At 40.7% G+C, this 25,683-nt stretch overlaps 1 protein-coding gene across 2 annotated transcripts in view; it reads left to right on the top strand.

Annotated features, from left to right (window-relative positions):
- hectd2 (HECT domain E3 ubiquitin protein ligase 2) overlaps positions 1 to 25,683 on the top strand; it is a 53,515-nt gene that overhangs the window by 7,713 nt on the left and 20,119 nt on the right. Inside the window, exons 2-9 of one of the 2 annotated variants that reach the window (XM_062976179.1) lie at positions 3,814 to 3,943; positions 5,225 to 5,363; positions 6,662 to 6,764; positions 7,716 to 7,805; positions 11,738 to 11,802; positions 17,918 to 17,963; positions 23,340 to 23,365; positions 25,185 to 25,333. In XM_062976179.1, the coding sequence (XP_062832249.1) occupies positions 3,814 to 3,943; positions 5,225 to 5,363; positions 6,662 to 6,764; positions 7,716 to 7,805; positions 11,738 to 11,802; positions 17,918 to 17,963; positions 23,340 to 23,365; positions 25,185 to 25,333 (748 nt within the window). Of the gene's footprint in view, positions 1 to 3,813; positions 3,944 to 5,224; positions 5,364 to 6,661; positions 6,765 to 7,715; positions 7,806 to 11,737; positions 11,803 to 17,917; positions 17,964 to 23,339; positions 23,450 to 25,184; positions 25,334 to 25,683 lie in introns of both variants that reach the window. The other variant, XM_008115314.3, reaches the window with a different exon arrangement.

Raw genomic sequence — 25,683 nt, 5'->3', positions numbered from 1 at the left:
GTTTATTTTCACATGAAGGTTTTTTTCTGGTTTTCAGTCACCTTTTTCATTGATGTACTACAGTATTCAAGCTGCAGGTATTTACGCACAGTTATACAGTTGTGGGGGGTGAGAGGTGGGTCAGGGTTAAATGGGATACAGAAAGCAAAATTGAGACACTGGCATTAAACCTTCAAAGTGATGTGTAAAATTATACGGCTATCCTTTAAAAAATATCAAAGCCAAATACCTTGGATCCCTATACAAGGTAAGTTGTATGTTGAAGCTTTAAAAAAGTACATGAGAAATAGGATTTTTAGAAATGTGAGGAGTATATACAATTTAAGATTTATTGTAATCACTACAGGAATAAGTGGTACAGTAGAGTCTCACTTATCCAACACTCACTTATCCAACGTTCTGGATTATCCAACACATTTTTGTAGTCAATGTTTTCAATACATCGTGATATTTTGGTGCTAAATTCGTAAATACAGTAATTACTACATAGCATTACTGTGTATTGAACTACTTTTTCTGTCAAATTTTTTCTATAACATAATGTTTTGGTGCTTAATTTATAAAATCATAACCTAATTTGATGTTTAATATGCTTTTTCTTAATCCCTCCTTATTATCCAACATATTCGCTTATCCAGCATTCTGCCGGCCCGTTTACATTGGATAAGCGAAACTCTACTGTATTGAATATTAGGCAGATGTGAATGTGTATTTTAAAGAGGAGGTAATTTTATTTAAGATGTTAAATGTATTTAGAATTGAAGTCAGTAACTATAAATAGTCAGAAAAATATTTTCAATATGTGAAAAGACAGTTTATTTATTTTAAAATAAGTTTAACAAGACGTTCATCTGTAATATATTTATCTATCTGAATGACTTAAGGGGTTTTGGCAAAAAGGAAGTCCGGAAATGTGTTAAAAGTACACATAAGAGAAGTGCTTCATTGCTTCTGGAAGGAAGAACAGATAGAGATACAAAAACGAAAAGATATTTTGGTAACAAATGTCAGTGCCTCTCAAACATGAAAAGTAGTAGAAATTATTGCACAGGTAGATTTTGTAGTAGGCTGCTGTCTCACCCAATCCTTTGAACAGCACCTGTGCTAGGTCAATCTGGAGCTCCCCGGTGGTGCAGTGGGTTAAACCGCTGAGCTGCTTAACTTGCTGACCAAAAGTCAGTGGTTCGAATCCGGGGAGCAGTGTGAGCTCCCGCTGTTAGGTCCAACTTCTGCCAAGCTAGCAGTTCGAAAATGTGCAAATGTGAGTTGATCAATAGGTACCGCTCCGTTACCAGAAGATAATGGCACTCCATACAGTCATGCTGGCCACATGACCTTGGAGGTGTCTACAGACAATGCCGCCTCTTTGGTTTAGAAATTGACATGAACACCAACCCCCAGATTCAGACACAAGTAGACTTAATGTCAGGGGGAAAGCTTTACCTTTACCCTTAGATCAACTTAGGGATGGGGATTGCAATCTCGAACCCTTCTTTCACCTCAGTTACTATAGAAAACATAACAGGCTTTGCCTTCAACGTCAACATTCCAGGAGTAGTGGAAGAAGGGGGGTCTACTTTCTTGTCCCCCAAATGTACTCCCAAATTGGCTCCAGCTCTGAAGCTGGTGTAGATCAATGGTTCCCAATGTTTGGTCCTCTAGGTGTTCTGGACTTCAGCTCCCGCAATTCCGAAAAGCTGGTTGGGATTTCTAGGAGTTGAAGTCCATAACAAAGGTTGGGAACCACTATTGTAGATTAATTGTCCAGTGATTTCACATGTGCATCTTGAGCCAGATTGTTCTTTGCAGCAAGGAAAAGGTGTCCTGGGAAACCTCTGAAGAAACAAAGATAATTTTTTCTACTCTCTTTCCCCCTAAAACCTAATTTGCATTGCACCAGGAGGAGCAGGTACTGATTTCATGATAGATGCATAGACTGGACCCTGTTAATGGGTCCATGCCATTTAACACTCTCCCAGTGTCCCACATCTGGTTAAAGGTGAGCTGGTATTTTTAAGTATTTAAAAACCACCCTAGGTTTTGTAAGATGTATTGGAACCATTAGTACTCTGGCACTTGCTCCTGTATTGTACCCACCTGCATTTCATTTTCCCACATTGTTTTGTTTACTCAGAGGCAGTAAATTCAGAATGCAAGAACCTGTTATTTGAGAGTTCCCTAACTCATCTAAAGACATAGATTTGTATTACCCATACAAGAATCTATCTTGATACTATAGCAGCCTTTATTTATGAGAATTCAGCCTACTAAGGTCTTAATGGCACTTAATTTTTAAATAAAATCTATTTAGTGGGTGTTATACTGTAATTTTAAAAAGGAAAGTAGATCAGTTTTATTTCCTTAGCTATTTTAATGGTATGACATTGCAATATATTCATAAGAGTTTTTTCAAGAAACATTTTATTATGCCTTAGAAAAGCTACCTGGGGTGTATTTGATCCCTGTTCCATCATTAATCATCACTGCATTAATCATCTATCTTCATTCATAAAGTGCTACTTGCTTATAGCAAATGGTGGTGTTATGGTTGGTACAGAATCCTTGCTGGCAAAAGAAAAAAGTTCATTACCACAATTAGCACATCGCAAGAGATATTTTGAGCTGTAACCTTATATTTATGATTATCGTTTATAATTCTTTACCTTATGAGAAACTTTTAAAGCAAAGTGGGAATCATATTGCCCTACAAATGTTGTTAAGTTGCATGTCAACAGTAGTCCTGCTTGAAATAGCTAATACAGTGATACCTTGACTTAAGAATTTAATTTGTTCCATGACCGAGCTCTTAACTCAAATGCTCTGACCCCAATGCGAATTTTCCCATTGAAATGCATTGAAATGCTATTCATTCATTCCGGTGGTGGCTTCATCTTCTTTTACTGATATCATTGATAAGGAACAGCTTAATTTTGACAGTTTAAACATTTAGTTTGTATTCCTTCGACATGGAGAGTTCATTAGATCCAAGATTGTTTCTATGAATGGCCATACAGATTTTTCTGGTAAATCCAGGCTACAATTAATCTCCAGTGAATCTGTTTGAGAACATTGTAGAAATTCTGATGTATATCTGTAGAGCAGGCATGGCAAACTAATGCGGCCCCTATCTCAGGCCCTCCTCATTTTTCCTGTCCTCTTGGCATAAGGATGCCCACTACATCCTTATATAGAAAGAATGGGGGAGGAAGGCACACAGCAGCGGAGAGCCCTGTGGAGCGCTCTCAGCGACCGCGTTTCTCGCCCTCCTTTCGGCATAAGGAGGACAGCTTGAGCAAGGCATACAGTGATTGAGAGCCCTCATGAGCACTCTCAGACATCACCTGTCTTGCCCTCCTCCCGGCATAATGCTAAGAGGACAGCCCAAAAATTGAGGGAAGAGTATTGGGGAGGAGGAGGAGGGCAATTGCTGCATGTCTCGTTTTCTTCCTGGCATAAGGATGGGGTGAGCATCGCTGTCCAAATGCCAGGAGGACAACCTGAGGATGGCCCACCCCTTCCTGGTCCCTCCCCCTGACTCTTTCTCTACCGGGCCTGTCCCACCTGCATGTGTGCTCAGCCTCCTCCCTCCCAGCCCAGCCCTCCTGGACAGACCCACAATGCGGCAAAAAAGGCAAAAAAAATGCCCATGCCTGCCGTAGAGTTAATTTTTATGCCAATAATGCATGCTTGCATATTCCAAAGAAAGTTATGGGAAACAACCAGTGTTCTATTCTACAGCAAAATAGATGTTCTTTGAACTAGAAGTTTTCTAATATTGAAATATGGCATCTGTAAAAAAATTTCTAATTGCAGGGATTGGAGATGGGCCCAAAAAATGATATTTCTCCCTTCAGCAGTTTCATTTCAACTATCAGCCAAAAGAAAGACGACACTGGAAATGAAAGTCCACCTACACAGTTTGTTATTTCAGATATAAAAAATGGTAAGAGAACAAAAGACTCTATTATTTAGTCACTTCTAGCTGCAGGAGGTACTTGGTACACTACTTGCTGTTTTTCTTTTTTATTTGTGTTGTGACATGCTTTGGTACTTACTAGTAGAACTGTCTTTCTGCAAAATACTGTATAGTCATAATACATGACACTGCACAGTAGGAACTAAAATTTTAACAAATGCAAGTTATAGCAGCTAAATCTGTGGGGAGCTAGTGAATAAAGGATCTCTAATGAGGTTTGGCATAGGCTTTGTGGAATTTGTGCATGCAATAAGTTAATTAGTGGGGAAAATATAGCAGTTTTCTCAAATGGCGGCTTTTTCGTTGTGGGTATTATAAAATGAGTAGAATTAGTATGTTCCTATTTGTTAGATTTCCACCTGGTGGGTATTTCAAGAAGGAATTGACATGGTTTAAAGACTTTCTATTTTAAGTGTTTGAGAGCAGTATGCAATTATATGTCCCTGCGCGAGCATTAAGATCTGCGGGGCAGGCCCTTCTTGTGGTCAACCCAGGTTTTTTTATTTTTCAACTACAATTTCTAGACTTATTCATAGGTATATAGGGTAAATTATGCCATGTAATTTCATTATGCTGCCCCATCATCCTCAGGGGATTATTGTTCTTGGTGTAGAAACTATTAACATGTGACAATTTGGAGAGTTCCATCTTTTGAATTATTGTATCAATCATTGATGAAAAGCTACTGCTTTACACCCATTTATTTTTAATTTCATCATAATTACACTCCCGTCTGTTACCAAAAAAAAAAAAATTCATCAGATTTTTCATTTACACCCTTGCTTTTCAAGTGATTTTTACAAAATGTAACCAAGGAACAACCTAAATACAGTTACTAGCACTAAAAAGAAAAAAAATAAACACTACTTAACAGTGGAGCTCATGAAGTTCTAGTTATCCACAGAATGGATTTATAGCACGATTTGAAGGAATTTTACCAGTATCACCTTTCACTTCTCTTGCTGCTCAGTAGCTGTTTGACATGTCTAGTCTAATTCCTCAGCAAAAGCTCATCTGACACAGGAGACCCTACTAGCAGCACTGCTGCAATTAGCATAGTCTACTGCTTCACTGGAGCATGCATTCCCTCCGCCACAGAAAGGCAGTGCCATGATGAGAAATTCTTGCTACAGCCAAATAATAACCATGTTTAACTGAAAATGTGTTTACTATTACTGTTTAATATATGATCTTAAGATTAATTATTTTATAGTCATTGTATACAACTATTTTTAAAATCTGAATCAGCAAAAGAACTTCCATCCCTTGGCCATGATGTTAGACAAAAGCAGCGCACCTCTGTGGATATTCTTCCAGCAGAAGTGAAAGTTTCAGTCCCTCCACAACCTCATCTTCCAACCCAAACAAAAACTCTTAAAGACTTCCAGTAAGTAGCAGTGCTGAGATTTAACAATATGTGTACTTTTTCTTGTAACAAATTGCTGTAATTGCCGCTGGACTGGGACCCTGGCATTAATAATAGCTTACTGCAGAAGTTACTACACAGAGGTATCCATTAGGGCTTAGTTCCAGAACCCCTCATGAATACCAAAATCTGTAAATGGTCAAGTTCTATTATATACAATGATGTAATAAATGGTGTTCCTTTTATAAAATGACAAAATCAAGATTTGCTTTTGGGTTTTTAAAAATTTATTCCATGGATGGTTAAATCCATGGATGTAGTGGTCAGCTGTAGACTGCATGAAGCAAATATAGTTGGAAGGTGACTGAATATAGCTGTTTACCTTTCAGCTGTAAAAGTCTGTTCAGAATCTGCAATCCAATTGCTATTCCTATCTAGAGTAGTTGCACATAGTTGCTGGATGGGTAGCTAACAGTAATATAAACTCAATTGCTTCAGTTGGTGTAACAACTAACAATTGGATTTCGGACTTGGTATTCATTGTCAGATTAATATATGAGCTTCATATACAAACTTCGTACTTACAGCATTATGCTACTCAAAGTGGTGGTTCAGGAACAAGGGTTTGTCTGTGAGCCATCCAGTGTCAGTCAATGGCAGCTTTCCTGGAAAGCAAGAAACCTTTTCAGCCAGTTGGTATGATATCAGTTATTGGCACATTTTAAAAAACCAATCTCCTATATAAGATAGTCTGAGATGTACTAGTATGTAACAAGCTAGGATCATGTATGTTGTCTGCAGTCACCCACTTAACTTTCTATGGTTTGAGGAAGCTCTCTTCAGCTACAGTAGCTCCTGAGCTTCCACCCTAAAGTATTGCTATAAATCAATAACTTTCTAAGGAAGCTTCTGACAAATCACACTTACAAAAGTAATTTCCACACTTACAAAAGTATTTTGTTTCATGTCATGGAAAATGTTGATTCTAGAAACACAAAGTTTCTCACAGGTAGTTAGGTACGGTAGTTGTTTAATCAACTGTGCAGTTCTTTGGATCCTTTCCCCATTATTCCATGAGTAATGCTTAGACAAAAGTATAGAAAAATATCTGAATCGAAATTGCTTTGTTTAGACTGGTTATTTAAATATAATTACACCTATCTGAATATAATTTATAATGTTAAAACATTAGCAAAAGAAATTCACTAGTATCAGTAAGGGATACGAATTAGTATTTTACACTTCTGAATTTTTGAACTCCTTTTATGTCAAATGTTTCAGTACTGTATAATAAGGTGTGTTTTATATATTCTGTTTAGGGAAGACATAGAAAAAGCTAAATTAACAGGAGAATGGAAAACAATATACGATTTTTATTCAACAACATTTGATTCTTTTCTGGAAATCAATACTACGTTTAAGGTAAAACATAGTTCTCTTTCTTGTCTTTCATTCATGGGTTAAACAGTAATTAGTAAGAATGCAAATATGTATTTCATTTAGTATATACTTTAATTAAATCCTAACCAAGAGAACCAGAAACTAGATTAAATAAAAAACTATATTTTAAGAAAAGCATCTTTCTGAAACACCTGGTTCTATATAGGAAAATACTGATTTTGTTTGTGCTAGTTTTATGTATTGGATATGTATCTCAAACACTTCTTACAAAATTTTGCATTAGTCCTATCAATGAATACATGAAAACCCTGAAATACTGCAATGCTAATGACTGTACCTACAAGAAAACAACATACATTCTGAATATGTAAGAGGGAAAAATTCACTGGTCCTGCACTCACACCACTACATTTTTGGAGCCCCCGGTGGCCAAGGGGATAAAAGCCTCGTAACTTGAAGGTTGGGTTGCTGACCTGAAAGCTGCCAGGTTCGAATCCCACCCGGGGAGAGTGCGGATGAGCTCCCTCTATCAGCTCCAGCTCCATGCGGGGACATGAGAGAAGCCTCCCACAAGGATGGTAAAACATCAAAACATCCGGGCGTCCCCTGGGCAACGTCCTTGCAGACGGCCAATTCTCTCACTCCAGAAGCAACTCCGGTTGCTCCTGACACGGAAAAAAAAAACCACTACATTGAAAAGTAGCATTCTCAGAGCTGACAGGATTGATTCAAATCATCCTCTTGTCTACATGATCATTGTTATATACAGCAGTATTGTCGGTTGCCTTTAAAAATGAACTACACTTGTGAGTAACCAGTCAGTCTACATTTTCACATCTTATTCTGTTAGTGAGGTCTGTTTCTTAGCATATATTACTACAAGAGCAGTGTTGCTGGTACCCTATATTGCTAAAAACATAAAAAGCTGCTCTGAAGCAACATTGTTCTTTAATGTATTATCTCAATTTGCAGAAATACATGGATGGCCCTTTCAGCTCCATTGAAGATTGTGGAGTGGATGCTAAATTTGTGAATGAAGCTTATGACACCTTACTTAGTGCAGTAAGTAAAATGAGTGTGCCTTCTTTCTATCTTGCATACCAGTTATATACCAGTATCTGCATTCATTTAAAATTACATTTCTTCTAATGCAGCTACAACAATGTCATTATATAAATTTATAGTTACAAATTTATAAACATCTTCAATTCAATCATTCAAGCATTTGAAAAGATGGATGATATTCAGGTGGGGACATACACGTGCATTAATGTCCTTATATGTTATATGTGTGAATGCCCCTTTTGGAGCATTGCATCCTCTACGATGCCCAAAAATACCTTCCCAGCAGTCCCTGACTTACCATAAAGCCCCAAAGCTGCCTTGCACAGCCGTTCTGTTCTTCGTGAAAGGCAAACAGGATCAGAGAAGCACCTGGCTACCTCTCCCATCTCTCTCTCTCAGTCGCATAGTTGTTTCCAATTCTTCATGACCTCATGGACCAGTCCACGCCAGAGCTCCCTGTCGGCCATTGCCACCTTCAGTCCCTTCAAGGTCAAACCAGTTACTTCAAGGATACCGTCCATCCATCTCGGCCTTGGTCGGCCTCTCTTCCTTTTTTTCTTCCATTTTCCCCAGCATCATGATCTTTTCTGTTGTAACTCAGCAACAGCATAGCCTGCAGAGGAGGATGGAGAAGGGGATTCTGGGTTTCAGATACAAGAGCCAGATGATGGGATGCAGGATGAATTTCAGGATGATGGCATGGGGATGGGAATTATACAGGCTGATTCAGAGGCTCGAGAAATGCAGCTTGAGCAGAATGAACTCTTGACCCAGCTGGCTATAGATAACAGCCAGGATGATATTCCCATGGGAATTAATGAGCCGGAGATGTCTCAAGTCCCGGTTCAGGTGCGAGATAACGAGGTACCTGACCTTGAAGGGCCGCTGTCATTATCTAGGGCTGATTGTTGTTGTGGAAAGGAATGTCTCAGCCTCGTCGTAGTGTAAGGTTGGCTGGGAAGCGAGAGGCCTCTGAAGGAAAGAGAAATGCATTCTTGGGTTGCTTTTAAAACTGTGTGTTTTGAGACAGATTTTTGTCAAAGCAAATTCTGGCTTCATCTGAGTGGATGTTCCTGCTTCCTGCCTAAGAGAAGTCTCCTGTTCCTGGATCTTTGTAACCTTTGGACCTTTGTTCTTTTGGATCTATTGTTTACTGTTTTGCCTATGGACTATTGGATTCACTGACTCTGGTTTGGCTTATGAACTATTGGATTTTATTGACTCTTTTCTAGCAACTTTGGAAGCCTTATATCTGCCTGCTTTGATATATATATTTGCTTTTGCTTAATAAAACTACAAAAGACTTCCTTCTGTGTGTGACTTGGTGTCCATAGCAAGGTGAACTATTCTGAGGTGCAACATTTTCCAAGCTTTCCTTTCTTCTCAAGATGTGGCCAAAATACTTCAACTTTGCCTCTAATATCATTCCCTTCAGTGAGCAGCCAGGCATTTTTTCCTGGAGGATGGACTGGTTGGATTCTCTTGCAGTCCAAGGCACTCTCAGGATTTTCCTCCAGCACCAAAGTTCAAAAGTGTTTTATCTTCCTTCGTTCAGCCTTCCTTATGGTCCAGCTCTCGCAACCATAGATTACTATGGGGAATACCATTGCTTTGACTATGCGGACCTTTGTTGCCAGTGTGATGTCTCTTCTCTTCACTATTTTATCAAGATTGGCCATTGCTCTCCTCCCAAGAAGTAAACGTCTTCTGATTTCCTGGCTGCAGTCTGCATCTGCAGTGATCTTCACACCTAGAAATATAAAGTCTGTCACTGCCTCCACGTTTTCTCCTTCTATTAGCCAGTTATCAATAGGTGTAGTTGCCATGATCTTGGTTTTCTTTATGTTTAACTGCAACCCAGCTTTTGCACTTTCTTCTTTCACTTTGGTGATAAGGCTCCTCAGCTCTTCCTCACTTTCAGCTATCAGAGTGGTATCATCTGCATACCTAAGGTTGTTAATGTTTCTTCCAGCAATTTTAACTCCGGCCTTGGAATCGTCAAGTCCCGCACGTCGCATGATGTGTTCTGCATACAAGTTGAATAGGTAGGGTGAAAGTATGCAGCCCTGCCGTACTCCTTTCCCAATCTTGAACCAGTCTGTTGTTCCGTGATCTGTTCTTACTGTGGCTACTTGGTCTTTATACAGATTTCTCAGGAGACAGACAAGGCGACTTGGTATCCCTTTACCACCAAGAACATGCCATAGTTTATTATGATCCACACAGCCGAAGGCTTTAGAATAGTCAATAAAGCAGAAGTAGATGTTTTTTCTGAAATTCCCTGGCTTCCTCCATTATCCAGCGGATATTGGCAATTTGGTCTCTCATTCCTCTGCCTTTTCTGAACCCAGCTTGGACATCTGGCAACTCTCGCTCCATGTATTGCTGGAGTCTGCCTTGCAGACCTCCCCCATAGCCTCATATAAATTGATGGCAACAGTGCTGAGATCTATAGAGAGTGAGGTTTGAGTGCTACCATAAACTTTGTGCATTTGACTGTTAGGGGGTAGCCAGGCATTTCTCTATTCTGGTCTTCTTGTTGTAAAGGCACAAAATGTGGGGCTTTACAATAAGTCGGAGGAGGATATATGGCCCAGTATAACATACCTTCCACATGCAGATACTTGGGCTATACTGAGGAGGTGTTGGACTGAGACCAACATGTCAGATCCAGAATCAATAATATGCTTTAGCCCCATCAAATTCTAAGCACATTTAGCTTGCTCTGGGTCAATGTTAATATAGATCTTCCTCGTATATACTATCGTCCCTCCCACATTTGTGGGTTAAGCTTTGGTGGATTTGATTATTCACATGAGACCTGCCCACAGCTTTTGGAATTTCCTATTAAGCCCAGACCCACCAAGGTTGCCACAACAAAAGGAGTCATATCTCCTTTAGGCACTAAAAGTGTGTTTGTTTGTTTCTAACCTTGATAATAGATATTTGGGAGGGAAATGTATTGTAGTCTGGGAAAGATAGATCAAGAAGAATGGCAGCATATTTAGTGAACAAAATCAGAACAGTTATACATGTTGAGAAAGCAATTTTTAAAACATTGGTGTCTTTCACAGATGTTCACATTTTTCTTTGAATTTTAGCCCAGTTCTTTTCATGATTCCAACAGGCTCGTTTTCTTAAGATTAGTATTGTTTGCATATACAGTATTACATTATTTAATCTAATCACTCTTTAAAACTTTTATGTACTTAAAACCATTTACTTTGTCTACCGCAAGCATTTTATTCCCAACATTCATAAAATGACATGCCAGTTGTTTGAAAGCTGAAATGTTCATACATTTTTAGAGTTACAGTAAAGAAACAAGTGAAAGATAACCCAATGCACAAGGCTTAAAAGTATCAGTTTCAATTAGAGTAACATATAATTTATTTTTTCTATTCTTTTCAAAACAGAATTACTTTGTTTGTAGAGTTTCACCTGAACTCAGTAACTTGAGGCTAATAGCGAGCCATATTTGAATTTTGTTCATTTTCTTGGCATGAATCAGTCTCCATCAATACAAGAGTTCCTCTGTTTCGCTAACTGGTTGCACTTCATTAGTATTAAATAATTAGTTATTTTGTACTATTATTCTGTCTGGCATCAACTGAGTAAATTCCTGCCAATTAATTCCTATCAGCTGTCTTTTAAAAAATAATAATTTGCCAGAACGCATTTGCTTAGCTCCTTACAAGCTGTCAAGGTGGAAGCATAAGGATAACCATAGCATGAATTTGGAAATATAGCAATTTTGTTTTAGAAGATTCCTTTTGCTGATGATTAGTCCCAAATTTCACAATACATACACAATCATGAGAGGGAAATATTCACAATCATGGGAGGGGGGAAATGGTTATAAAATTGTTGCTCATATTGAATTGTTCATTATGTGTTTACTATAATTTTTTCTTTCTCATTTGCTCTAGCCCCAAGACATCCAGAAGTGTGTCCTAAAAGGAGTAATTAATGGTTTATTACAGGAATGGAAAGGGTAAATAGTTTTACATATGTTTTCCCATGCCAATAAATTAAAGTTCTGGAAGGAATGTGTAGCACATAGAATCAAAACAACCCTCTCTAAGCAATCCTCTCTAAGAAGCTCTTGTATATAGTCTGAAAATAAATGAAAGACTATACAATTTTTTGTGACAGGTACATACTCCTTCTGACTGGTGAGAAGAGAGTTTGGATTATATATGAAATGCATGTATGGTGTACGTAGCTTCTCCAGCGTGGTCAACTGTGAAATACGCACATATGGTATTTCCTGCGCCTACGCAGACAGCTTCGGAATCTTCTAGAAAGCTCTTTTAGTACAAAATGGCGGAAGCCCCGCCCACTTTCCCCATAGAGTATATATAGCCAGTGAGAGGGGCTACTGCCTCAGTTCCTTTTTTCCGCCGCTTCAAGCAGCAGCTATGGAATCTTTCTATTCTTTGACTAGCCAGTTTTCTTTTCCTTTTAATTTTTTATTTATTTTAATTTTTAATCTTTTAAACTATTTTTTACTTCATATCAGGCCAATATTGACGTCTACCACCTTTTAAAGGTTGATCAGCCTGTGGGGGAAAAGTTGCCTGAAAGATATTCTATGTGCCTCCCTTGCCTGGTAAAGGCCTTGTGGCTCAGGCGTTGCAGGCGTGTCTTTTCCCCCAAACTTGCCAGAACAGCGAGTCTGGGCTGTAGTTCTCTACATGAGCAGGCCCTTTTTTCCCCTCACCCTTCTGGGGGAAAGGCCTTGTGCGGCCTTGAAAGGCCTCTTACCTCAACAGTCAGTTTGCCGCCGCCAAGCCTGCCTCTTCGATCAAGCTAGGCGAAGGAAACTGAGTCCTTCCAACTCCTATCATTCCAGGGCGCTTCCACTATCTGTTGGGCTGTAAAAGGCCTCTGAGCGGGCCAAACGGTTTAAGAAACCTAAAGCAAAGGCGATTCAGGCTGCGGCCTTAAAACGCCTCAGGACTGCCCCTGGTGGCTGTTCCTTTTGGCCGCTCTTGGAGGAAGCGTGAGCACACAGGCGCAGATTTTGCCCAGACTGCCTTTTGAGGCTGAGAGTGCTCGGGCATTGGCCCCCTGGGCTTTCTCCCGCTGCCTGGAGGCAGCTGAGCCGATTGAGTGGCTCTTTCCCTGTGCCTCCTTCGGGAACATGGGATGGGCGGCTGAGCTCCGCCTCTGCCCTTTGCAGCCTTCGGGAGCGAGGGCAGAAACATAATACCACCCTCTGCCCCTCTGTCTCCATCAGGAACAAGGGCAAAGCGGCTTGGCCCCCCCTCTGCCCCTCTGCATTCTTCGGGAGCAAGGGCAGAGCGGCTCGGTACCATCCTCCTCCGCTCTGCCTCCATCGGGAGCAGAGGCAGAACGGCTGAACTCCACTCCTGCCCCTCTGCATCCTTCGGGAGCAAGGGCAGAGAAGCCTGATACCGCTCTCTGCCTCCATCAGGAGCAAGGGCAGGGCGGCTTGGCCCCACCTCTGCCCCTCTGCTTCCCTCGGGAGCAAGGGCAGAGCGGCTCGGTACCGTCAATTTTCCCTCTGCCTTCCTGGAAAGAAAGGGCAAAGCAAAAGCAGTCGCTCCACGAATTGCTGATATAAAGCGCTCAACTCTGCCCCTAGTGGCTGATGTTGTGGTACCGTGCGCAGGCATTTCCCTGTCTGCCTGGCTTGTATGGATTGTGCCGGTTTCGACTGCCTGGAGGCCTCCAAGTCCTTTTCGACAGCTGAGGAGCTCTTGCTCTGCACTGCTCCAATGCCGGCCCCAGCAATAACAGAGGCTCCAGAACCTGGCCACCTGGATTCGTTGCTGGCCCTGCCAAGGCATTGTCTGTGGATAAGGCCTCCTTGCCATATTATTGTTATTATTATTAGAAGGTCCACTGGACATTATTGTTATTATGCCAATGTCATTATTATTATTATTATTATTATTATTATTATTATTATTATTAACATCATCATCAGAATGATCAATGTGCCAATGTGCACACATTGATATTCTTATTGTTCTTGTCATTATGAGGGCCAGTGGACATTGATATTATTATTATTATTATTATTATTATTATTATTATTATTATTATTATTAGATTGGCTAATGGACTAATGTGCCAACATCGTTGTTGTTGTTGTTGTTGTTGTTGTTGTTGTTGTTGTTATTATTATTATTATTATTATTGAAGTGGCCAATGAACCAATGTACTAACGTCAATATTGTTAATCTTATTATTGGCACAAGGACACAGTATGACACAACAAACGAGAGATATATGTTGGATTTCACATCACGAAATCATGAGTCAACCACTTCTATTATTATTATTATCATCATTATTATTATTATTACTAGAAGGGCCAATAGGCCAATCTAGCTTGGCTTCTTCGGTAAGGATCAAGCCCTTTCCACCAGCTGCATAGCTGCCGTGAGGCATGCCGATCTTTCAAGTGCTGGGGAGCTTGGAACCCAGCCTCAGCCCAATACTGAGCCTGCCGGTCTCATCGGGCCCTGCCAGATTCAAGGATCCGGTGTCAAGGGAGTCGGTCTCAGACCTCAAGCTTCCCTTCGTTGAGCCCGACAGCCAAATGGATGCAAGTATAGGTAAAGGTTTTCCCTGATGTTAAGTCCAGTCGTGACCGACTCTGAGGGTTGGTGCTCATCTCTATTTCTAAGCCAAAGAGCCGGCATTGTCCGTAGACACCTCCAAGGTCATGTGGCCATAGGCATGACTGCATGGAGCACTGCTCCCGGGGTTTGAACCTGGGACCTTTCAGTCTGCAAGTTCAGCAGCTCAGCGCTTTAACGTACTTTGCCACCAGGGCACCGGATGCAAGTATACTGGCCAGTATAAGGAGATGTCTCATGGGGGTCCTTACCTCCATCTGAATTAGGGCAGTTTCTGGCATTGTTCGCCCCCAAAGAAGTACTCTTATGGGCTTTCTGCCCCAATGCCTCCCATTCTAGTGGCTGCCCCTATGCCTTCCACCCTAGTGGCAGCTTCCACTTCCATGGCTAATGTTGCCACCTTCATGGTTGCTCATCAGGTTACTGCCGCAAGGGCGTCCTCTGTGGTTCATTCTATGTAACTACACTAAGGTTTAGCTTCTCAGCTCAACTGGATCTCACTCCACCCAGTGGTGGTTCCTAGCACTGGCTCTGACTATTCAGAAAGCACCCCAGAAACCGTGGTTATTCCAGATCACCTGTAGTTACCCTTTCCTGATGAAGCCAGTGTTCTTTTCTGTCTTGACGGTGCACACGGCAAGGACTTTGTGCCTGCTCACGGCTAAACCACCTGCCAATGTCCCCATTTTTCCTTTGGAGCAACAGCATCCACTGGCACCTACAGAATTGCCCATGCTGCCCTTCTGCAGCTGGCCAGATCATCAGACCTTGCACTGGTTCCCATTCTTTATGTCCAAGCGAATAGACCCTCTCTATCGCGTTGGCCTCACTTCTGCTGATCAGGTGGCTCACCTGTCTAACAGAGGGTGTTCATTAAACACTCATGTGTGTACATATGGACACATTATTTCCACATCTCCATCCAGTAAATTCGCTGTAGGTTTCTTTCCTTCATGATAGGTGATCAGTACCTTTGTTTTAATGTCTTGCCGTTGGCCTCACTGCTGTTGATTGGCTCTTCGTGTCGCAGGCTGCTATCTGTTACGTTAGGCTATCGGACATAACAACTTATCCTCATATTGACAATGACCTACTGGTCGTGAAATCTAAACCCTGACTCCAGTCTGACATTCCTTCAACTACGGTCACCCTTCTGGAAGGTCTGAAGCTCCTCTCCCTATAGGTCTGGATTCTGGAACTGTGCAACCGCCTTCATGATAGCAGGTGCATGCTTCCCCCATCCCTCCAACTGCCTGCAAATCACCCTTTGGTGAAGCAGATGGTCAAATGTGTGTGTGGTACCCTCACTCCGCCCTTTGACTCCTCAAAACAATGGCCTCAAACTCTTCCCTCCACGAATGGAGGACACATCCGGAGAACATAGCAGTGCAGGTCTCCTGGCCCAAAGTGGAGGCCTTCAACCATATCAATTTCTTCAAACCATTGCTGGTCAAGAGAACTCTCTGGGGTTTGTACCCTCCCTGGGGGGAAAGATGACTTTAATCCTAACAGGCAATACAACATTAAAAGACAACTCGATATCAACGAGAAAAGGGTGAGCTCCCTCTGGCTTTTACCACTTAAACCTCTGCATCTGGAACTAGTGCATCCCCAGAGGGATTCAACTTGTTGCCCTTCACTTCCTAGGGGACTAAAATGTGCTTGCCGACCAATTGAGCAGCGCAACTCACGGCAACCACATATGCACATACGGTGCCTCCATCTTCCATAGGTTCTTTCCCTCTTCCAATGCCGGCGGCATTCCCAACATGGATCAGTCTGCATCATCAGACACCACTCGCTACCCTCACTGTACACGGCTACCTGACAGATGGGTAGACCCCAACCTTCATGTACGCCTCCCCTTCATTTTCTCTTAACAAGGGCTGTGCTCAATCTGAGCAATAGATACAATCTATATATTGGTCACCCATGGGGGCCTCAACAGGATCAATTGGCTTCATTCTTCGAGGATTCTAGCGGGGAATTCATCCACCTTTGTACTCGCTTTTAACTTGCTGACCTCCCAAGGAGGACAAGCCTACCATCCCAATGTGCACTGTCTATGCCTTACAACTTGGCAAACAGGCCCAAACATCCCTCTAAATCGTAAGCCATTATCAGGGCATCACAGAGGCCTCCACCTAGTGTCCTTACATCTGTAAACAAGACTGCTTCCTTATCCCTTTAAAGGGAAATGAATTGTTCTGTTTGTTGCCATTACTCCAGCAACTCTGGTTTTCGTGCTATCCATCTTCTCTAAAACGTTACTTGGTAGCCATTTCATGGTACAGGAGGAAATCAATATGCCCTCTGTGCTTCTCTGACTCCTTGGTACTACTTTTCTCATGGTCTCAAAAACATGTAACCTCATGTCACCCATCATTTCCCACCTTTGGGTTTTGAAATCGTCCTCTTATGTCTATCGAAGCTGTTTTTCGATTTCTCCTCTTCAACTGATGTGGCCTTTCTCCCCAGAAAAACATCCTTCCTTGTTGTTATCACCTTTGCACAGCGGGCCGGTGTTCTGTGTCCACTCTGGGTAGATGAACCACACCGGCACTGCCTCAAAGATAAAGTGTTGTTTGAGACAGACATTGCTTTCTTGCCAAGTTTCCTCGAAATCCGTATGTCACGGGACATAATATTATCAACCTTCTTTCAGAATCCGTCCTTGCTCTGGATCAATTCCTTCATCTCGTGGATGTTTATAGAGGTTTACTATATACACAGGATGTCTGGACTTAGAGTTTCCAAAACTCTTCTTCGAGTGCTGTAAGGCTGCCAGTGACCTTCCACTTTCCCCCAACAGCTTTCTGTGGGGATCATATCCACTATCTGTTTGTGTTCCAGCTGGCAGGTTTTTACTTGCCTTTGTGAATTAAGGGCCACGAGAGTGGTCTCCAGTTCAAGGGCTTTCTTGAGGGGCATGTCTTTAGAAGACCTTTTTCGGGATGGCTGCCTAGCCTACCCTGTCGATCCTTGTTGTTCATTACAAGGGGATGCCTCTCCAGGAGAGGTATGGCCCTAGGCACAGAGAACTTCTCTTCAGTGGCATGACTCCCACCATCCACGTTTAATAGCTCGCTAGTCTACCATATGTGCGTATTTCACAGTTGACCACGCTGGAGAAGTAAAGGTTGCTTACCTGTAACCGTGTTTCTCCGAGTGGTCGCCTGTGAAATTCGCACATCCCCACCCATACTCCCCGCTTTTGTCATGCCTCGGTTCTTCAAGCTGCTACTCGCGGCGGAGGAACTGAGGCAGTAGCCCCTCTCACTGGCTATATATACTCTATGGGGAAAGTGGGCAGGGCTTCCGCCATTTTGTACTAAAAGAGCTTTCTAGAAGATTCCAAAGCTGTCTGCGTAGGCGCAGGAAATACCATATGTGCGAATTTCACAGGTGACCACTCGGAGAAACACGGTTACAGGTAAGCAACCTTTACTTTCTTCAATTGTACCTTTCATCTTTTATCCATTAATTTGCTTCCAGGCCAAGAACAAAAGATGATCTCAGAGCATATTTTATACTTCTGCAGGTAGGCAAAATTTATGCCCTCACTTATTATAAAGGAATGTATTTATTATTCAGAGCCTTTATGCAGCAGTTTGTTTCGTTCTTTATTATTGCTAAGCTGGTCTTGACATATTCATTGTATTTCATATAAAGAACAGTACAGCCGCTATGAAGTACATGAGATCCAAAACAGAAAAGCTAGAGCAGCTTTCCTTTTTTGAGTCATGTTGATGTATAGGCTCAAAAGCATATTCATTTGTGGGTTAGGCAATTTATAGCTTTACACCTTGGTGAATGAAATAGGACAGAATCAACTTATATAATTGTGGCTCAAACCTGCTTACCTGTAGGAGGATTGAGTAGATCTTATTGTACAGTGTCTTGCAAATTTTTGCTGAAAAGGTATATTATGGTATATACCAGAGGTATTTGGCTACAGCCACGCTCCCTAAATTGTTATTTATTCACAAGAACCCCCTCACCTTTTGGGGAGATTATTAAAGAGAGTATATACCAGGTACAAGGTTTATAGGTTCACTTTATTGATATGTATGAACTTTTCAATGTTACCCAGTACAGGCAGTCCCTGAGTTACAAACATCCAAGTTATAAACGACTCCTAGTTAAGAACAGGGGTGAGACAGTGAGAGAAATCTACCCCTTGGAAGGGATAGTCACTCCTGAAAGAGTTATCATGGGGAAAAGGTGTCTCAACTAAAACTTCATAATCAATCCTTGTTTCCACAACAAGCCATATTTTTCAATTATCACAGGGACAGAAATTGAGGTGAAATCTTCTGAACAGGGGCATAGGTAACAAAACAAACACCACAGGGGTGATAACCTTTCACTATGCCAACCAAAGCGCTCTCTCTCTCTCTCTCTCTCTCTCTCTATATATATATATATATATATATATATATATAAAAGAGTGATGGCATCACGGCAATTCACAAAACAACAAAAGTACAGGCCCCCCAACCTCAAAATTTGACAACACAACCCATCATCCACGCCTCAAGGTTGATACAACAAAAAGAAAAGAAAAATAAAGTCCTAATTAGAGGGAGACCAATAATTTTTTTTATCCAATTGCTGCCAGTTTAGAGGGCTAATCTCTGCCCACTTGGTTGCCTAGCAACCAAGGGACAGCCAGGCTTCAGTTAGGGGCCAGGCAGATTTAGGCCTCACTTAGACTTCTTCCACAGATTATCAGATTTGCACTGGATTATATGGCAGTGTAGACTCAAGGCCCTTCCACACAGCTATATAACCCATTTATAATCTTATATTATCTTCTTTGAACTGGATTATCTTGACTCCACACTGCCATATAATCCACTTGTGTGCATTTTATACAGCTGTGAAGAAGGGGCCTCATATAATCCAGTTCTAAGCAGATAATTTATGATTATCAATATACAGTAGAGTCTCACTTATCCAACGTAAACAGACCGGCAGGATAAGTGAATATGTTGGATAATAAGAAGGGATTCAGGAAAAGCCAATTAAACATCAAATTAGGTAATCATTATACAAATTAAGCACCAAAACATCATATTATACAACAAATTTGACAGAAAAAGTAGTTCCATGCGCAGTAATGCTATGTAGTATTTACAGTAGAGTCTCACTTATCCAACACTCGCTTATCCAACGTTCTGGATTATCCAACGCATTTTTGTAGTCAATGCTTTCAATATATCGTGATATTTTGGTGTTAAATTCATAAATACAGTAATTACTATATAGCATTACTGTGTACTGAACTACTTTTCTGACAAATTTGTTGTCTAACATGATGTTTTGGTGCTTAATTTGTAAAATCATAACCTAATTTGATGTTTAATAGGGTTATCCTTAAGTCCTCATTATCCAACATATTCACTTATCCAACGTTCTGCCGGCCCGTTTATGTTGGATAAGTTAGACTCTACTGTACTGTATTTAAAAATTTACCACTAAAATATCACAATGAATTTAAAACACTGACTACAAGAACATTGATTATGAAAAGGCAGACTGCGTTGGATAACCCAGAACATTGTATAAGCGAATGTTGGATAAGTGAGATTCTTCTTTAATATGAAATAATTACTGGGATAGAATAATGCAGAACAATATAATCTCTAAACCCAGGACAGTAAATAAACGGGAATTCCACACAGGAAACAATCAGGGCCAGCTAACACCTCCCAACAAAGTATTCCCATCATCAAAGTCTGGCAAATCCTCTGTTTTCTCAGGGCCACAGACAGTAGAAGCACATAAAATATCGCAAACAACATCACTCTGAAAACAAGGGAATTCCAGACAGGAAACAATCAGGGCCAGCTAACACCTCCCAACAAAGTATTCCCGTCATCAAAGTCTGGAAAATCCTCTGTTTTCTCAGGGCCACAGACAGTAGACGCACATAAAATATCGCAAACAACACCACTCTGTAAACAAGGGAATTCCAGACAGGAAACAATCAGGGCCAGCTAACACCTCCCAACAAAGTATTCCCGTCATCAAAGTCTGGAAAATCCTCTGTTTTCTCAGGGCCACAGACAGTAGACGCACATAAAATATCGCAAACAACACCACTCTGTAAACAAGGGAATTCCAGACAGGAAACAATCAGGGCCAGCTAACACCTCCCAACAAAGTATTCCCGTCATCAAAGTCTGGAAAATCCTCTGTTTTCTCAGGGCCACAGACAGTAGAAGCACATAAAATATCACAAACAACACCACTCTGTAAACAAGGGAATTCCAGACAGGAAACAATCAGGGCCAGCTAACACCTCCCAACAAAAAATTCACTCAGGGAGGAAACAGCCAGGCTTTAAAGCTGCAAGGCCATTACATCCTAATCATTTTTCCTAATTGCAGCATTCATACTTGCCTCCAACAAACAAAAAAAACTAATCAGAAATATTGTATATTCACAACCTTTAGGAAATAATATCCCCTGATGGCGCAGCGTGTTAAAGCGCTGAGCTGCTGAACTTCTGGACCGAAAGGCCACAGGTTTGAATTAGGGGAGCGGAGAGAGCCCCCACTGTTAGCCCCAGCTTCTGCCAACCCAGAAGTTCGAAAACATGCAAATGTGAGTGCATCAATAGGTACTGCTCCGGCAGGAAGGTAACGCCGCTCCATGTAGTCATCCCACATGACCTTGGAGGAGTCTACGGACAACGCCGGCTCTTTGGCTTAGAAATGGAGATGAGCAGAATCATACATGACTGGGCTTAATGTCAGGGGAAAACCTTTACCCTTGACCTTAACTACCACCAATTCCTCAATACTTTATTTCCCATACCACCATTCTTCGCCACAGCAACGCATGGCCGGGCACAGCTAGTATATATATATATAGAGAGAGAGGGAGAGAGAGAGAGGTGTGGTTCCAGACGGGCAAAAATCCCACTTCCTCCTGATATGGAGACCACACAGCTGGCCTAAACCCCAGGGTTTTGCAGCGGGGGTGTCCAGGTACTCACCCCTGCTGATCCAAGATAAGCAGTGGTAGGCATGGCACTGTCAGCCTCCACCTCCCTTCCCCCATTTCCCCCTGCACTTACTGGGAGAAGACTCCAACAAGGCCTGAAGCCTTTCTCCCTCACTCCCCCTTCCCTTGGAAGAACAGAAAGAGGGCTTTGGCTAGGGGAGGGGGATTTCTGCTCCAAGGGCCTCTGTTGGATCTTCCAGGGGGGAGGAAGAGAGGCTGAGGCTTCAGACCTACTTCTGTTGAAGGCTCCAGTAAGTTGAGGGGGGAAAGGAACCAGGAAGGGAGTCCAGACAGGGGGTGAGAAGGAAAACATGCATTTTTGGGAACACAGGGTCACACACACATTTGAAGAGGTGCTTCTTCTGGCCAGAAACGGGATAAAAGGGAACCTTTTTATTCCAAGGTTTCTCTCCTTTGTCGCGATTCCTCCCGTTTTTTTAGGGAATGTTGTTTAGCAACCCTCCAGTTTGAACTGGGAGCTCCTGGGATAAAGGTACTGTCTGGACGGGCCTAGAGAGAGCCGGGGGGGGGGGGGGTATTCTTAAGTTGAATTTGTTTGAAAATCAGAACAGGTACATTTTTTTCAGTATAACTCCAGATAGATAGATAGATAGATAGATAGATTGTTGGTTGGAGTTACACTGAAGAAATGTATCTGTTCCGACATACAAATAAATTCAATTTAAGAACACACTTATAGAACCTATCTTGTTCATGACTTGGGGACTGCCTGTACCTTTTTTTAAAGCCCAGGTCACTGCCCTGGCAATCAATGGGGTGACAGATGTACAGCCAGATTGCCCTCACAATATATACCGCATTTTACACTGTCTTGTTTTATATGCCAATAAAGGCTTATTGATTTGGAAGCCCAGGTCACTAATGTTCCTCATACTTGTAATTATACTTATTTTGAAGAAATACTCAGCTCTCTCACTTTTCCATTTTCTAATTTTGTTACATTCCATCATTGAAATGGATTTAATTGCCCTTGTTTCTGCTTGTTGTATAGAACTTAAAAAGCACTGTGGAAGTGCAGAATACAGAATAACTTTATGGTGTTACAAAAGTTAATTAAACAAAAATAAAGTGTCCTTAGTTAATTGCATATGTATTTAACTCCCAGTTTCTTTGGCAGTAATTACAACTGCATGTCTTCTCGAGTGATACTCTTTAAATTTGCACATCTGGGTTCTGTGAATTTTCTGCCATTTCTTAGTAAAATTATTTTAGCGTTGTCAGTTTGAATGGAAACCTTGATGAAAGGCCCTCTTGGCAATCAGATTGAGGTTTGTTCTTTGACTGGGCATCTGTTGCAGCTCAGTTCAGTTCAATAATGATTTTGTAGTTGAGATTTGTCCCATACTCAATGGCTATTAAATTCCAGTGAATATCCAGCGCAACTCTGAATGTCTTCATTGCAAGGGAAGGGGCCAGCTTCAATCAATAAGACAAGAATATTGTATAGCAAACTTTGTTACACTAGGAAGGAGTCTTAAATCACAAAAGCTTGTTATGAAAATGTAATACTGTTGAGTATCCCACCTCCAGAATTCAAAAATACTCCAAAAATCCAAAATTGTGCACATAGGTGGGTACTAATTCTTTTATTTTTTTGATGGTTCAGGATACACATGTTTTGTTTTATGCACAAAATTATCAAATTGTTGGGTATAAAATTATCTTCAGACTTCGTGTATAAGATGTATATGAAACATAATGAACAAAATATTTCATTATGTACATATATGCAAATATAAATATTCCCAAAGTCAAAAGAATTTGAAATCTGAATTACTTCTGGTCCCAAGAATTTTGGATAAGGGATATTCAAGCTGTAATATTTTCATTAGAGAGGCATAGTTTATATTTGTATTGACAATGTGTTTTTACTCTTTTTCAGAACCCTCTGTTTAGTAACACATCAACGTATGTCATTTATGCTCACTTGCTAAGACAGATTGCTGCCTTAACAGAAAGCGATCATCACTTTCTAATTCACTGGCTTAAAAAGTAAACTGTTTTCTGTTGTCTTGGGTGACATATAAAGTGATTGAGGGGAGGGAAGAGAAATTAACTATTAATTGAAGAAGAAGTAACATAGTAAAGAATAGATTTTTCAAGCCAACACAATTGAATTCAGCTTCTACTTTATGCATGGTTCTATAAATCTTATGTCTGTGTTTTTAACTAAAAATTGGCTAAGCATTATCTGAGGTTAGTAATTACTTTGTGTTATCTCTTTTGTATTTTTAGCTCAAAATTGCCTTGTGCAAGGTTCATATTCACCTTTGGGAAATAAATGTGGAGAAGCTAATAATAATAATAATAATAATAATAATAATAATAATAATAATAATAATAATACTTTATTTTTCTATACCACCACTATCTCGCCGAAGGGACTGGCGCCAGCTAACATGGGGCCAAGTCCAAACAGAAACAAAATATGACAGATAAAACCAATATAAAACAGTATCAAACATAACATTCAGGTATAGTAAACAAATTAAAAGCACAAAATACAAAATACAAGAACACCGTTGTAACAAAATAGGGAAGGTAATAAAACAAACATCACCATCAATAAATAAAATGGGGGTGATCGGGTCAAAGGTGCATTGTTTCATGACCTTTAATAAAGTGTCTTGGCAAGTGTCAGAACATTTCCTGAGATAATTTGTATTAGGATAGAGTGGGGGGGGAGGTAAAGAGCAAGGAAACAGTATGTCAATGAGAGGGGTCTACCATGTCTTTGATTATTCAAATGCACATTTAAAAAGCCATGTTTAAAGTTGTTTAATAAAGGCAGACAGGGTTGTAACAAAACTGTCCCCCGATCAGTTCCTCCTATCTCGCATTCATGTCTGCAGAAGAAGAGAACCAAATGTGTTGAGCAGCCCTCTCTTTCTGTGGACACATTCCTTTCAATGTTGCAGTCTACCTGGACTGAATTGAATTTTTTAAAGCAATATGAAAAAAAATGTAAAATGAGCCTTTCAGTTTTAGAATAAGGGCAATAATTAAAATTACATTGTTAAAACTTAATTATTAAATATTGAATTGAAATAGTGTTGATCGGGCCTTAACTTGTTTGAATATCTTGTTTAAAAAATATGAGTGCCAAATTTCCTGTTTCTTTCATTTCCAGTCTTCAGAAATATATTTGTATTTCCTTATATGGCAAAAAAAAGTGTTAAGAATGACAATGTTTGTCATGTGATCAGTTTCATTGATGCCATATATAAATAATGCATATTCCTCGCATATTATAGTTTTTTACCTTTTCTATTATTGTCTTTTGGCCTGAAGTGAATTTAACGGGACAACAAAGGCAATGTGTAGCTAAATTGGAGTGTCTAACCATGTTTTCCTTGGCCAAGACTGATCTTCTGTCTGTTGTATCACATTGGTTTAATGATGTGAATTCATCTGTGCCTGCTTATTCTGTAACAATATTGTTGGCACTATGCTGATAGCAGTTATGCAGAACTAGAACGTTCAGCAGTACTGCGAACCATTTCAATAGTATTCCCTCTATTAATTAATCATGAAGACTGTGACACAATTTTTATGGAATATTCTGAACTCTTAAATAACCACCCTGAGTCCCTTCTGGGAGAGAGGATAGTCTAGAAAAAGTTTTATTATTATTATATTATTATTATTTCAGAAAGAATAACAAATTCCAGTGATGTTCTTCAAATGTTGGTCTATAAATAAAATAACATCAGATTATTTCTTCTAGGATATCACAGAAGAGATTCAAACTGGTGATAGATAGGATGCTCCAATTTATTTCTTTACGCCTGTTTCCTGCAAAACCTGAAGAATTGCCTCCTATGGAGAAGTGTACATGGTGGATTCCCTCAGCAACCAAAGTCTTGTCTTTACTTAGTAGGTTTCCCAGGTGCAATTAGTTTTTGTTCCTTTTTTATGATGCTTTTTCCATTGGAGTTATTTCTTATTACAGAATATCTGGATATCTGCAGCTAATGACCCAGCTACTAGGTCAACTCTGTACTTCTCAGAGCTTGGAAAAGTTACATTTTTTTGGAACAGAAACCCCAGCATTCTCTAGTCAGCATGGCCAACTTTTCCAAGCTTAGATATTTCTCACTTTTTGGTCTCCTTTGCAAGACTAGATATGGGAAGCCTCCGGTGGCCTAGGGGATAAAAGCCTCATGACTTGAAGGTTGGGTTGCTGACCTGAAGGCTGCCACGTTCGAATCCCACCCGGGGAGAGC

The sequence above is a fragment of the Anolis carolinensis genome, chromosome 3, assembly GCF_035594765.1.
Source record: "Anolis carolinensis isolate JA03-04 chromosome 3, rAnoCar3.1.pri, whole genome shotgun sequence".
NCBI classification, from domain to species: domain Eukaryota; kingdom Metazoa; phylum Chordata; class Lepidosauria; order Squamata; family Dactyloidae; genus Anolis; species Anolis carolinensis.
Note: the sequence above shows the minus strand (reverse complement) of the source record. Positions and strands in the feature narration are given on the sequence as shown.